The 14,315-nt window shown below is 35.7% G+C and overlaps 2 protein-coding genes across 2 annotated transcripts in view; one reads left to right on the top strand and one right to left on the bottom strand.

The window, feature by feature from the left end:
- The window catches only part of LOC127446253 (CKLF-like MARVEL transmembrane domain-containing protein 4), a 35,112-nt gene extending 31,477 nt beyond the window's left edge, over positions 1 to 3,635 (top strand). The window contains exon 4 of the mRNA XM_051707017.1: positions 343 to 3,635. Within this exon, the coding sequence (XP_051562977.1) occupies positions 343 to 507 (165 nt within the window). The 3' untranslated portion in view covers positions 508 to 3,635. The remainder of the gene's footprint in view (positions 1 to 342) is intronic.
- On the bottom strand, positions 3,625 to 11,140 carry LOC127446261 (CKLF-like MARVEL transmembrane domain-containing protein 3). The gene is made up of 5 exons (XM_051707031.1): positions 10,707 to 11,140; positions 5,827 to 5,982; positions 5,590 to 5,685; positions 5,344 to 5,455; positions 3,625 to 4,940 (listed from the first exon to the last, which is right to left on the bottom strand). Exons 1-5 carry the CDS (start codon positions 10,821 to 10,823, stop codon positions 4,912 to 4,914), a joined length of 510 nt encoding a protein of 169 aa, XP_051562991.1. The 5' UTR covers positions 10,824 to 11,140; the 3' UTR covers positions 3,625 to 4,911.
- Positions 11,141 to 14,315: the final 3,175 nt, after the last annotated feature.

Genomic DNA, 14,315 nt, shown 5'->3' with positions numbered 1-14,315 from the left:
TATATATGTATATACAGATACAGTGTGTGTGTGTGTGTGTGTGTGTGTGTGTATATATATATATATATATATATATATATATATATATATACACAATTATGTATAATATTATTACATATAATATTATATATTAATTATATATAGATGTATATTTTATACAATTATAATTTTTCTAATTTGATTTTGATTTTTGTAATGAGGTCCATTTTATGCAAGATTAGTGAATCAAAAAAATTTTTTTTTTCATAATTAAGTTTTCATAATTAATGCACTAGAGGGTTAAACCTGTAAACATTCTTTGAGTATGAATTGAATTGTTGTTTTGTGTGTGTGTGTCCACAGATATTTGGGTTCCTTGTGATGGGAGTGTATGGTTTGAACACATATTTGGCTGTGCGAAGGTGGCGTCTCGGGGACTCGCGTGACGGAGCCCTGCCAACCAATGAGTACATTCGTGCCCGTACAGCCTCACGAGGAGAGGTGGAGTCACAGCCTGAGCTAGAGTAAAAGCCGTGAGCTAGAGTAAAAGCCAGTCGGACCAATAAAAACGGAGACAGGTCAAGCCCCACCCACACAGTCTACATTCCTCTAACAGTTTGATCTTTCACATCCTTATAGTGGGAGTCTGATGACTGGCCAATTATGATATTTATGTACATACAAACAAATGCTTATACTCTGTGTGGAGTGGAATCTCAAGCCTCAGGCCATCATCATTTGACTGAATACTAAAATACTGTATATTTCCTTTAATTAAGGGCTTTGCCTTTAGGGATGACAGAAATTCACTCCACAGTGCTCCTAAACTTCTCCCAGTGGGGAGCCTGAGTGGTCTTATGTTGTGTCCCAGCCAGGATCAGCTGGTTTTAATAATGTCTGCACTAAGTTGGACAGAACCTTTCAGCCACCATTTGAAAACACTTCTGTTTAACTCCATTGCCAGCCTGAAAGGAACACTACTGTGTCATATCTTAGCAGTGAAAGATAAACTGTATGTTCTGATTTTTGTGGAAATTAAGTATTGAAAATTAATTGATGCTTAAAAGAATAGTTCACCCAAAAACTATCTAATCATTTACTCACCCTCATGCCATCCCAGATGTTTATGACTTACTTTCTTCTGCTGAATACAAAGATTTTAGGAAGAATATTTCAGCTCTGTAGGTTCATACAATGCAAGTGAATGGTGGCCAGAACTTTGAAGCTCCAAAAAGCACATAAAGGCAGTATAAAAGTAATCCATACGACTACAGTGGATTCAGAAATGATATGTTAGGTGTGGGTGAGAAATAGAACATTATTTATATCCTTTTTTACTATAAATCTCCAATTTCACTTTTACATCCACATTCTTCTTCTGTTTTTTGGCGATTCACATTCTTCGCGCGTATCGCAACCTACTGGTTGGGCTGGTGGAGAATTATAGTAAAAAAAGGACTTTAAATATTGATCTGTTTCTCACCCACCGCTATCATATCACTTTTGAAGACATGGATTAATACACTGGAGTTGTATGGATTACTTTTAAGCTGCCTTTTTGTGCTTTTGTAGCTTCAAAGTTCTAGTCACCATTCACTTGCATTAAATGAACCAACAGAGTTGAGGTATTCTTCTAAAAATCTTAATTTGTGTACTGTAGAAGAAAGAAAGTCATACACATGTGGGATGGCATGAGAGTGAGTAGATGATGAGAGCATTTTTATTTTTGGGTGACCTAATCCTTTAATAGACTGATTTAACCTTTCTTTTAATGATTTTGCGTATTTTTGACTAAAATGGAATGGCATTTGGTGGGCCTCTCTTTCTGGACAATTTCATGGTATTTTATTCTCATGGAAAAGTGTTTTGTAAGCAACCAATTAGGTTTTTCTCTCTGCCTTGATCGTCCTGTATCAAACACATCTGAGTAAAATGCCGTTAGATTGTGCAGTTTTCTCTGTAGAGAAGGGGTCACTGGGAGCACCAGTATTTATTTTAATGTTTTGTTTTTTTAAATACCACTGCTTTGGTAGCTACGCTGTACCAAACATAACATTTCACCGCTGGAATGTGACCCTGTATTAAAACTCGCTGCAACAGCTTTCAAACAGGACATGATGGCAGTATGTGTTTATGTGTGTGGAGGACTGGAGTGTGTGAGTTTTATGACTTGTTTGAAATTTTGATACTAATCTTTGTATACAACAAATTTTTTGATATTTTCAGAGACTAAATCCTGTGTGTGTAGTCTATTGGTTGTTGTTGTTCGTGTCTTTGTGTTTGTTTGTAATGATTTCTATACTCCACTGTGTACACCAGCTCTGTCCAGTTATCTGTATATGTTGATTTAACCAAGGATAGAGTTTTGATGAAGGTATATTTATTAAGCAGCTGTGTGTATGATATGAAATTACTTTAATGAAGGGTCCCTGTTTGTATAAATTCTTATGACTTACATTTATAAACTGTATTTTAAGGAATGACTGTACTAAGTGTGCGATATATGATTGCATTAGTTAATATTGTGTGCCTTATGTCATAGAGGCTAGACTAGTCCAAATGCTCAAAATACTGGACAAAATGTCATGTCAGCATTATCAGAATACCTGTATTAAAATGTCAGTGGGTGAAATTCTGATCCCTAGTACGATGTTTTAGAACATTTATTTTTAATCAGAAATCAGTGAACCAATTTTATGGTCTAGTGCAATTGCACATGGTTTTATTCTTGAAGTAACTTTGATTAAAATCATTCCTCATATTATTCATAGTCTACCTTTGTGTCTTACTCAAGTTTTTAATTGAAGTCACTGTTACTTATTAGCATGAGACCAACATTGAAATGAAATAATTTTGAACCCTGGACTCATCACATTATGTGGAATTTTCTAGAAAGACTGTGTGGGTTTGAAGATGTTGAATCACAAGAATAATTTATGTCTTAATGAAGGACTCTGCGGTACAGTGTTCATTTTTCCGATATTGACAGCAATACTGTGTGTTATGCTTTAATAATGTGTAACAGCTTTAACTGTGCTTTGACAATAGATGCTAAATTTCTCACTAGAAGATTTTAGCATCAAACTAATTCCTGATTTTGACCATATGGTTTGGACTGTGTATTTTCAGCTTACAAATCATATTACTCAGTTTTAGATATTTGAAGTATACCATTGATAATATATATATATATTTCAAAATGAACTGTTGACATTTTAAGGGACTCAAAAGTTTGATAAAGTTTGTACTGTGTGATTACAATTGATGACTGTTTTGTTTCTTGCTGACTTTTCCTTTATTATAGAAAGCAAAGTTTTACTTCATTGTAACAGTGCTCTAAATTTGTATATTTGTATTTATAGAGTTGTGTGTAGACATGAAAAATGCTAATTATTTGTGATGGCAATCTTTTCCTCCCAATAAACGGATCTGGATAGACCATGTTGAATAAGTGACAAAAGTCTTGCTGCTTTGGCACCCACTGCATTTAGATTTAGATTCACTCAAGGAAATGCACCATATATGTTGTCACTATAAAAAAAAATAAATAAAAAAAACTATATGTTGATTCTGACATTGTATAATGTCAGAATTTACAAAATTACAATGTCATTATTTGTTAAAAAATAAACATTAAGACCATGGTGTACAAAAGATATTTATTGTTGTGGCAATCTGACAGTTTCCAAAACAATCCTGGAAGCTTATCAATCCTTCATATCAACACTCGAATATATTTTATGTGGATAAACGTAGCATGCCTGAGAATATAAGAAAGCAGGAGACACTGCCTTAAAGCACTGCTGAAGCCCCCATTTAAATGTTAATACATGATCAGTTGCAGGGCAGTGCACATGTAATGACAGTATATTGCTAATTAGGCACTACAAGTTTTTTTTAAATGTTTCTTTTTTTTTTTTTTTTTTTTTTTTGCAGTACTTTGGCAAGACATAAGTTTAGTTATAGACCTGTGGAAATGAGACAGGCAGCTGTGACCAGCCAACCACCTGCTATTTACTACATGATGTAAACATTTTTTGTTGTTTTTTTTTGTTTTGTTTTTTTCGGTGCAAAACATTAAAAAAAAAATAAAATAAAAAACATTATCCCTAGTACCAGGCATCATCACCAAGGTCATGCAGTGTCAGTTTTAAGAGAATGTATTTTGAAATATACAACTCTAAATTCAGAAAACACAAAAAAAACCTCCAGAGTCTAGATATAGAAAAGGCTTACACATAAAAATAAACACATTCAATTGTTTAAAGCAATCACACATATGTAAACAATACAATAAGTACGCTTAAGCTGTTTACAGGCAGCACATAGACATAATAAATGGTAAAATTCTGCCCTTTCTTTAAAAAACAACAGACAACAAGCTGACTGATGTAAAGCTCCATCACTGGAATTGTTCACAGCTTTGGAAAAATATCATAGACTGCATGGAAATTCACAATCCCTAAAAGTATATACTTTTCTATGAACACTATAGCTCATATTCTGAGACACAGGGTCGGTAGCTCAGGGCAAAAATGCCCAAGCCCCTTAATGATTTCTTTTGTGCTTTATTTGTAACATCTGATATATTTCTTAATATTCTATTCTAGGCTTAGGTATACAAATTAGTCCATGAAACATAATAAATAAATTGAATTATATATATTTAATTTTTATATTTATTTCTATTTCTATTTATTTTTTTATTAGCCTGTATAAAGGTAGAAATGCCCCTGAAAATCAAATTCAGGTGGGAAATATTGACTCTTAAAAGTTCATTTCTGACACTGCTGTGACATGTAACATATTGAACAATTCAGTTTCTGCTGTGGGGGCTGGAGAAAGAAGAAAAAAATTACAGTCTGTTGTTTTTTTTTGTTTTTTTAAATCAGGCCACATATACCAGATCCTGTCTCGGACACAATCACAGCTTTAGTCAGAGTCTGAGTCTGAGTCATCATCTGTGGGGAAGAAGAATATGTTAGTCTGGAGGAGAAAGGAAGCAGTGCAGTCTTTGAAGGATAAAAGGAAAAAAGTATTAGATGGGAAATTCCCCATGAAAACAATCTGCTTTACACTGTGAATGTTTAGAAGCACTAGCAATATGACAATGCAAGACAATTCAATCTGCTTGCTCACAAACCCAAAGTAAAAGCTAAACTGTATATGATTATTTCTATGAAGTGTTAAAGCCTCACTTGATTGTAAATCATATCACCCTTTGACTTTCAGTGACTAGTCTTACTAATGGTTTTGGTGGTTTAGAGTGATGTGGAAAGCTACAATGTCATGCAATCTATATCTATTGAGAATATTTTGAGAGACTTATCATCCAGCATATGCAAGAGCCCTTCAGTGAGATACCTTGTGTATTGGGTGGTTCATTGGGATCACCTCCTTTGAGAAAGTTGGCCAGTTCATTAAAGATGAAATAAAAATCCAGGGCAAAAATTATTGTGGCAATGAAGCCAAAGACCTAAGAAGTGAAAAAGAGAGAAATAAAGAGGGAAAGAGAAACAAACCAGTGTAAACATCACATAAAACACATAACACGTCATGGGTGAACGATGAGAGATGGGAGAGATTTAGACTTGACCGATGAAAGCCTACCCCAGCAGCCTTGGAGGCTCCATCCGGATACTTTGACACAGATATTATAGAGATTATGAAAAAGATGATGGAGGCACTGACACAGCGCAGGAAGTCCTTGATGAAACAACAGACATGGAGATTTAGAAAGCAGGACAGGACTGTATTCAAGGTTATAATCTGATGTCATGGAGATTGTGTACATGACCTTTAAGATCTAACATAGACAGCCCCCATTATGTAGGTCACTTAACTTACCATGAGGGGCCAGTGAAAGCCCTTGAATCTCTCGTTGAACTTCGTAGAATAAGCAAAGAGTAGGAAGAGGGCTGCTAAGAATTCAATGAAGGGAGCTGTGACAAAGGCAGCTGCTGTTGAGGCAGCAAAACACACAAAACTGATAAACGATAGCACCTGAGAAAGAAAGGGTAGAAGAGGATATTGATTTCACTCATTTTATATATATTTTATATTTGTAATAGGGTGAGTGCCTTAACAAAATCTTCAACTGTCTGTCTCTTTCTTCTGCGCTAGCTTCTATACTACTCCAGCTATTCTCAGAACTTGGCAGTGCAATACTGTGCAGATATTGTTGAACTTTGCATGACAAATTGCTTGCTATGTTTCTCATTTGTAAGTTGTTTTGGTTAAAAGCATCTGCTAAATGACTAAATGTTAAAACTTTGCAATGGATAACAGCCATTGATAATAAAGATTGTTACAATATTCAGCTACTGTGGCCTTGAAATGCTAGTTATGACTCATCAGTTGTCTCTTTTGAGTGAAATGTACCATGTTTATTTTTTTCTGTAAAAAAAAAAAAAAAAAAATCAATGTTTGGATTTATAAGATGCCACTTCACAGGCATACCAAGGATAATATTTTTTTTTATAAAAAACAATTAGCATTAAATAAAGGTGCACTTAGGTATTAACTTATTCAGGTTTATCAAGGGCATATACTGTAAGTAGTCTAAAGCTAACAGAAGAAAGTAATGCTAAATTTGTATGACACATATCACATACTACAGCATTCCAGTGTGTGTGTGTGTATGTATGCATGTATATATATATATATATATATATATACTGTTGTGGAGCGGGATGTGGTCGTGTGTCTGTCACTGGGGAGAGAGGAAGCGGTAAGGACCATCACCTGGTGATTAATGATGCGTAACACCTGTTTCTCGTTACAGTGACGATGGAGATGGGCTTGAAAAGGCCGCAGAGAACGCCAGTGAGGCAGAGAGAGTTGCGTGAAGCTGAAAATCCACGGCTGTATCTGAAATCCTGCTCTTTGTTTATGAAGCTGAAAAGCCTATACTTTGTCTGTGAAGCTGAACGCTTGAATAAAAGCTGATTTACCTGGACTGCCAACCCGCTTCCCGCTTCCTTCCTGTTGGAACCTTTACAACCGTATATAACGGAAAAGATTAAGAGACCCCTTCAAATTTTTCTTAAATCAGCATCTCTACATGTATGGCAGCCATTCCATTCCAGTGTCTGTTGAATTCCAACACAAGCACACATCATTCTACTTAACGAGGTACTGATTAGGTGATCACCTGAACCATATCTTATTTAATGAGGAAAAGTATAAAAACCACTGCTGTGGTCATCACTATCCTCTTGCAACAGAAACAGCAGGATGGCAAAAACAGTGCTAGTAGTACCCCATAAGTAATTGGAATAAAAGAAATAACTATTGACCATGCCAAAAGAGTTGAAATGATTTCATTGAGGAAAAGAAAGGTTAAATTTTGGCTTTACTGGTAGAGGGATACAGTGAGTGTCAGGCTGCTTCCATCTTTAAAATTTCAAAGATGGCGGTTCATAAGAAAAAGGTCAAGCAGCAGACATTGGGGACAACAAAGCTACAGACCGGCAAAGGGCAAAAACGACTCTCCACTGACCAGGATGACCGCCAACTCATTTCAATGTCTGTAGGATGACATCAAGTGACCTACAAAAAGTGACCTACAAGGTTACCCTGGAAGAAAACTTGCTTCCTTCTGCTCTGACAATGTTCCCTATCTCTGAGGATTGGTTTATCCAGCCCATCTGGTACAAACAATCATCCATGCGATTATCTAATCATCCAATCGTGTGGCAGCAGTGCATAAAATCATGCAGATACGGGTCAGGAGCTTCAGTTAAAATTCACATCAACCATCAGAATGGGGAAAAAATGTGATCTCAGTGATTTGGCCTGTGGCATGATTGTTGGAGCCAGATGGGCTGGTTTAAGTATTTCTGTAATTGCTGATCTCCTGGGATTTTCACACACAACAGTCTCTAGAATTTAGCCTGAATGGTGCCAAAAACAAAAAACATCCAGTGAGCGGCAGTTCTGTGGACAGAAATACCCTGTTGATGAGAGAGGTCAACAGAGAATGGCCAGACTGGTTTGAACTGACAAAGTCTACGGTAACTTAGATAACCGCTCTGTACAATTGTGGTGAGAAGAATAGCATCTCAGAATGCTATTCTGAGATGCAGGTTGGCGCCAAGTCCGCGTTAACCCAATGGGCAACATGGGCTGCAGCCCGGGCCCTGCCACTGCATGGGTACACGAGGTCAAATATTAATTTTAATATGAATTGTGAAATTTCAGCACCACAGGTGCCACCAAACTCTGTAAAAAAACATTTTTTCTTTCTAAATTGTTTTTCTGAACACTCTTGCCACACTTTTTCTGCTATTGTTTGCAAAAATGAGTAAATTCACAGCTGAACAGCGTATTACAGGTACTCCCGCCCCAAAGTCACGCAATTGGTTGAGCCAGAAGTTGAAATGTCACTCAAACTAAGGGAACACATTTTTGAAAGCGCTACAGAGCCAATGTTTACATTCTTCGGGGGAAATCAACCTACAAATGGCTTACTTACTGTAGGCTATAATTGTCTCTGCAATAAGAGACATTATTTTAACATAAGAAAAAAATCACACTAGGATGTTGGTTCACATTATAAAAAAATGTATGTATATGCATTAACAGTCTGAATTGGCTCCATACCCTTAGCGCTTATAATTTAATTCATCCTTAAACCGGAGAGTGTTTGTTTTCGGAGATCAGCCTAATCAAAATCAGCTGAGGACGTCAGTGAATTGTAACAGACTGAACTTTACGATGATGACAATGTAAACAGAGCACGATAATCCCCTGCACCTTTTGGGTTTCAAAGACTTATTTGAGGGCTTGCTTTCAAGAACGCCATGAAGAGGACACTTTAGGTGTTTTGATGATCGTGGTGAGTGTCATTTAATTTTATACAGATCTCTGCTTGTCTGTTTTAGTAGTTTTAATATGACTGCATAGTAAATTTATCTATCCTCACTGGCGTGGGCTACATGTATTCCGCAGTCTAAACAAATGTTTTTCTGTCTGTGTTACATTCATAGCCTACTAAGAGCCATTCAAGGGCTGTTGTGTTTATTATTTGTTCTTTATTGGACAAGCTTCGACATATGTGTCATTGGCGAGTCTTCTATGATCAAATATGCCTACTATATGTTGGTAGTTTGCGACTCTATGGGTCATGAGCGAATGTTTAGGGGCGTGGCTCATGAATTTTAATTAGTTTAATATGACGTTAACCTTTGTAGAGCTGTAGATCACGTGGCCTAATTAATATTCATAAGCTAGCCCAGGGCCTCGGGGAGGCTTAACCCGGCCCTGGTTGGTGCTGTTTTGACGGCACAAGGGGGACCTACACCATATTAGGCAGGTTGTTTTAATGTCGTGGCTGATCGATGTGTATGTGTGTGTATATGTATATATATATATATATATATATATATATATATATATATATATATATATATATGTATATATATATATATATGTATATATATATGTATATATATATTTAAGCAATATCACACAAGCAAGAGTGCGATATGGCCCTACATCAGCACTGCTGTGATTCGACTGCAGGCCGAGTGCCGTAGGTAATCACAGCAGTGCTGATGTAGGGTCATATCGCACTCTTGCTTGTGTGATATTGCTTATATATAACAGTTCAATGAACAAGTACATTAAAAATGTACTTGTTCATTGAACTGTTGTATATAAGCAATATCACACTCGCAATCGTGCTATACTATATGGCCCTACATCAGCACTGCTGTGATTACCTACGGCACTCGGCCTGCAGTCGAATCACAGCAGTGCTGATGTAGGGCCATATCGCACTCTTGCTTGTGTGATATTGCTTAAATAAATGTATATATAAACATCACATACTAGAGCATTCGTGTGTGTGTGTGTGTGTGTGTGTGTGTGTGTGTGTGGTGGATTCCACTATGTATGTTCAAAAATAATTAAAAGATTTATGCATTTTAATTTCATAACAAATTCCATTGAATTGAACTGTTTAATATTTTACAACATTAAATAAATAATTCTTAAAATAAGTTTTTTCTTTCCTTAAGGTTACTCAATTCAATTTGATTGAATTTTGTTATGAAATTGAAATGCAGTAATATAGTAATCTATATATATATATATATATATAATTTACACTTAATGTATATATAGTATATATAAAATAGAACTGTTATGTGTAGAAAAAAATAAATATTCTGAAATATATTTATCATAGATTAGGAACAGATGTCTCTCCCATTGCACATCAAATTATTTTGCTTATATGATAGGTCTATCTAAACCTCTAAAGACTCAACTGCAGCCTTCATAAAACTCGAGAGGAGAGAAAAAAAAAAAAAAAAAAACCTTGATAAAGCTGAATGAGGAAAGAGTGATGAGTTTGACCTATATAGAAAACAGCTCGTTCACTCGCTCATTCATTCAACAATGAAGCAGAAACTTTTCAAAACACACAAATAAATAGCCAATTACTGAATCAGAACACAGAATATCAGTGAAAAATACATCGGAAATTAAAAAAAGAAACTCGAATCCGACGGAAAAAAATACAACACATCGGATGAATGCAATGTGCGTTTCTGTCGTAGATATATATATATATATATATATTAAGTGGCTCCATTCTCTGCAGAGAGCTATCAGACAATACATTAAACAATTAGCAGATGCCGCAAATGGAAGGCATAGCCTTATTATGACTAATGCGCTCAAATGGATGTTTTTAAAATAATAAAATATGAATAGCATACCACTTCACCGATCAGAAGCTGTCCTTTTCGGGAGGAGATGAACTCTTTACTCGGGAGAAGAGAGCGAACTCCAGCCTCCCGTGATCGGTTACTCTCCGGAGCCTCGATGTCCCCCATCGCGCTCGTCAAACACTTATTTTCCAATAAAGTTCACAGTGATGGTTCCTGCTGTCCGCGACCACAGTGCTACTCTTCGAAAATCGAAATAACTTTGCACGGAGTGGAAACGGAAATAATGACAGTGCGGAAACGAAGCGCACAAAAGAACAACATCTGCATTCCCGAAATCTGGATTCCAGAAATGGTTAATAAGTGAACAGAGAATGTGGGCGATTGCCTACATCTTTCACAGGAAGAACTGGAAACCGTACAGATATTTATGGAACAACTGCGCTTTATTTCCATCTGTACGACTGAACAAATGCAACCCTGCAACCCTTATATGCTCTGTGTGTAGCCACAAGCCCCTTTTAATAGCTCACAACACTGAGGGTAGCTACACAGAAGAAAACAAATTGCTTTATGATGTGTGCTTCATCTAAATAAACTGGTTTTATTTAAATCAGTGGTAGGCCTACCATTTAACAATCGACCTGACAACATCAACAAACCTATTTTTATGAGTTAGATTAGGTAGAAAGCACCTCAAGGTAACAATAGCATATGTTACAGTGCACGTATTCTTCATCTTCTGCACATTTTATGAAAACTGATTATAAACAAAACGCCAAATGTTTCAAAAGTCTTCCGTGATAAATGTTACATTGTTCTAAGAGACTGCAGGTAAGACTGCTATAACTTTTTACATGCAAAGATTCTCTGGTTGGTTTGTTTGACCATGAATATGCTACAACAGTATCTCCATATTTACACACCAGCAGTACACGGCTTACTTTGTTTAGTTTAGTTTAGATTTGGTTTATTGTATTTATGGTAATGTGTTCTTCTTGATGGGGTCAAATTGCCCCCATGCACAAATAGCATAACAGCCCTGGATAACAGTTATCTTTCTAAAAAAGTGCATGCCTACTTGTGGTAAAACAGATAGTGAAAGCTTAATTTCATTTTAAGTCATTTGAAAATATTAAAATAATTTGAAGGGAAAACAGTACATCAGTTATGAAATTACAATAATTATTAGTGGGGTCTCTGGGGCCCCAAACAATCAGGAAATAAAGTCAATCTCAAAACAGCATAATGGTATAGTTCTATGTTGAGATAGCAATGACATTGTCCTCGATTTACAGAGACCACTTGAATTTGAGTGATGATGATTTGTGGATAGGTTTCATTCTTTTACACACTTAAAGGGGTAGTTCACCCAAAATGAATAGTCTCGCATCATTTACTCACCCTAATGTAATCCCAGATGTGTAAAACTTTCTTTCTTCTGCTGAACACACAAAGATTTTTAGAAGAATATCTCAGCTCTGTTGGTTCATTCAATGCAAGTGAATGGTGGCCAGAACTTTGAAGCTCCAAAAAAGACATAAAAGCAGCATAAAAGAAATCCATAAGACTCCAGTGGTTAAATCCATGTCTTCAGAAGTAATAGGTCTGGGTAAGAAACAGATCAGTATATGTCATTTTTTACTATAAATTCTCCTCCATGCCCAGTAGGTAGTGATATGCATGAAGAATGTGAATCGCCAAATACAAATACAAAAAAAATAAATACAAAATAAATAAATTAAAGATTCTTTTGTAACAAATGACTTAAATATTGATCTGTTTCTCACCCACACCTATCATATCACTTCTGAAGACATGGATTTAACCACTGAAGTTATATGGATTACTTTTATGTTTCTTCAACATTCTGGCCATGCCAAATTTTAATTAAGTAAACAATCTTGTCTGACTGTTTGTTATCCTTCCTAATAGCTGTTGTTTTAAGAATCTGTCTAACATACTATGTCCAGTTATTAGATGCTATTTTCAGGAGACCTCTTGTTGACTTCAGCAAGACCAAATCAACTTCCATTGTGATTATACTAGGGTCTTTGTGCATATGTTTAATGTCAATGTCGTTAGTTGTTCTCGTTTCACACAAACCTTACACATTACTTCCTGACTGAGTGATTCTTCTTAGTCTCAGAAAATGACAAAATACATTAAAAATGTTTTACTCAACAAAGTATTATCTTTTTAACCTAATTCACTATTTATAGTGTAAAAAAAAAAAAGCTTTTAGACATGTCAAGGACTAAAATCCAAATCCAAGCATCTCTGTATGCTTGGATAACTTTGTAAAATTAGAATGACAATAATATTTAATATAGCTGTTGCAACCGATTACTTTTACACTTGTTCAAAAATGAACAACAATAGCTACTGAATTTAGAAAACTAAGATGATAAACACAATACTGATCACATTTCAGTATGTTTTCAGCTTTTAAAACATGTTGAACACAAACATTTCATTACAGGTGATCTAGAGGGAATTTCGAGAACATTTTGATTCTGGCAATCCTTGTTCATTAAAACAGATATAGACATGTCAAATAAAAGTAATTTCTTTAAACTTTATTTCTGTGATCACACTTATTACTTACACACTTGCATTTATGTCAAACAATCTAATCTATTCTATTGCGACACTGCTTCTAACATGTACAGTTTTACAGTGGTATTTAATTCTTGCCTCCATCGTAATGCATTTGAAATTCTGAAATAATAATAATAATAATAATAATAATAATTTGGACTTTCAAATTTGTTTTGGAATTTTGATGTCTGGCATAATATGCGTACACCCAGTTCATTGAGTTACGGCTTTACAATTTAAAACTTGTTTTGAATGCTGATAAAACCAAACGTTGTTTTCAAGTTCAAAGAAAATAGTAAATAATCTCACTTCTCTTCAGTCCTTAAAAGGCAATGTGATTGAGTCAGTGAAAGAGTACAAATATCTTGACATTACTATTGACGTTACATTATCTTTTAGTTCTCACATTACTCAGCCAAAGAAAAAAATGAAAATAAAGCTAGGGTTTTATTTTAGAAACAAGCTTTGATTTTCATTTAATGTAAGAAAGAAACTCGTCTATGCTACTTTTTTTTTTTTTTTACCAGTACTTGATTATGGGTATGTTGTGTATCAGTTTGCTCCATCTTATCTTCTTTCTTCTCTGGATGCTGTGTATCACGGTGCTTTAAGATTCATATTGAATTGCAAACCCTCAACACATCATTGCACTTTGTATAATAGAGTAGCTTGGCCTTCTTTGTCCACTAGAAGAGAAATGCATTGGTATTCAGCTATTCACAAGGATATTTTGGGGTTTTTGCCTTTGTATCTCTGCAGTTTGATTCAATGGAACAGCAATGGGAAATATCCCCTTCACTCTCAGTATTGTTATATTGTTATACTGAGAGTGAACCACTGCCCCAAATACTGTTTTGGGGCAGTGGTGGCTCAGCGGTTAAGACTCTGGGTTACTAATCAGAAGGTTGGGGGTTCAAGCCCCAGCACCACCAAGATGCCACTGTTGGGCCCTTGAGCAAGGCCCTTGACCCTATCTGCTCCAGGGGTGCCGTATCATGGCTGACCCTGCACTCTGACCCCAGCTTAGCTGGGATATGTGAAAAAAAGAATTTCACTGTA

Source organism: Myxocyprinus asiaticus, chromosome 1 (assembly GCF_019703515.2).
Source record: "Myxocyprinus asiaticus isolate MX2 ecotype Aquarium Trade chromosome 1, UBuf_Myxa_2, whole genome shotgun sequence".
Taxonomy (NCBI): domain Eukaryota; kingdom Metazoa; phylum Chordata; class Actinopteri; order Cypriniformes; family Catostomidae; genus Myxocyprinus; species Myxocyprinus asiaticus.
The sequence above is the reverse complement of the archived record's forward strand: the minus strand, read 5'-3'. Positions and strand labels throughout refer to the sequence as shown.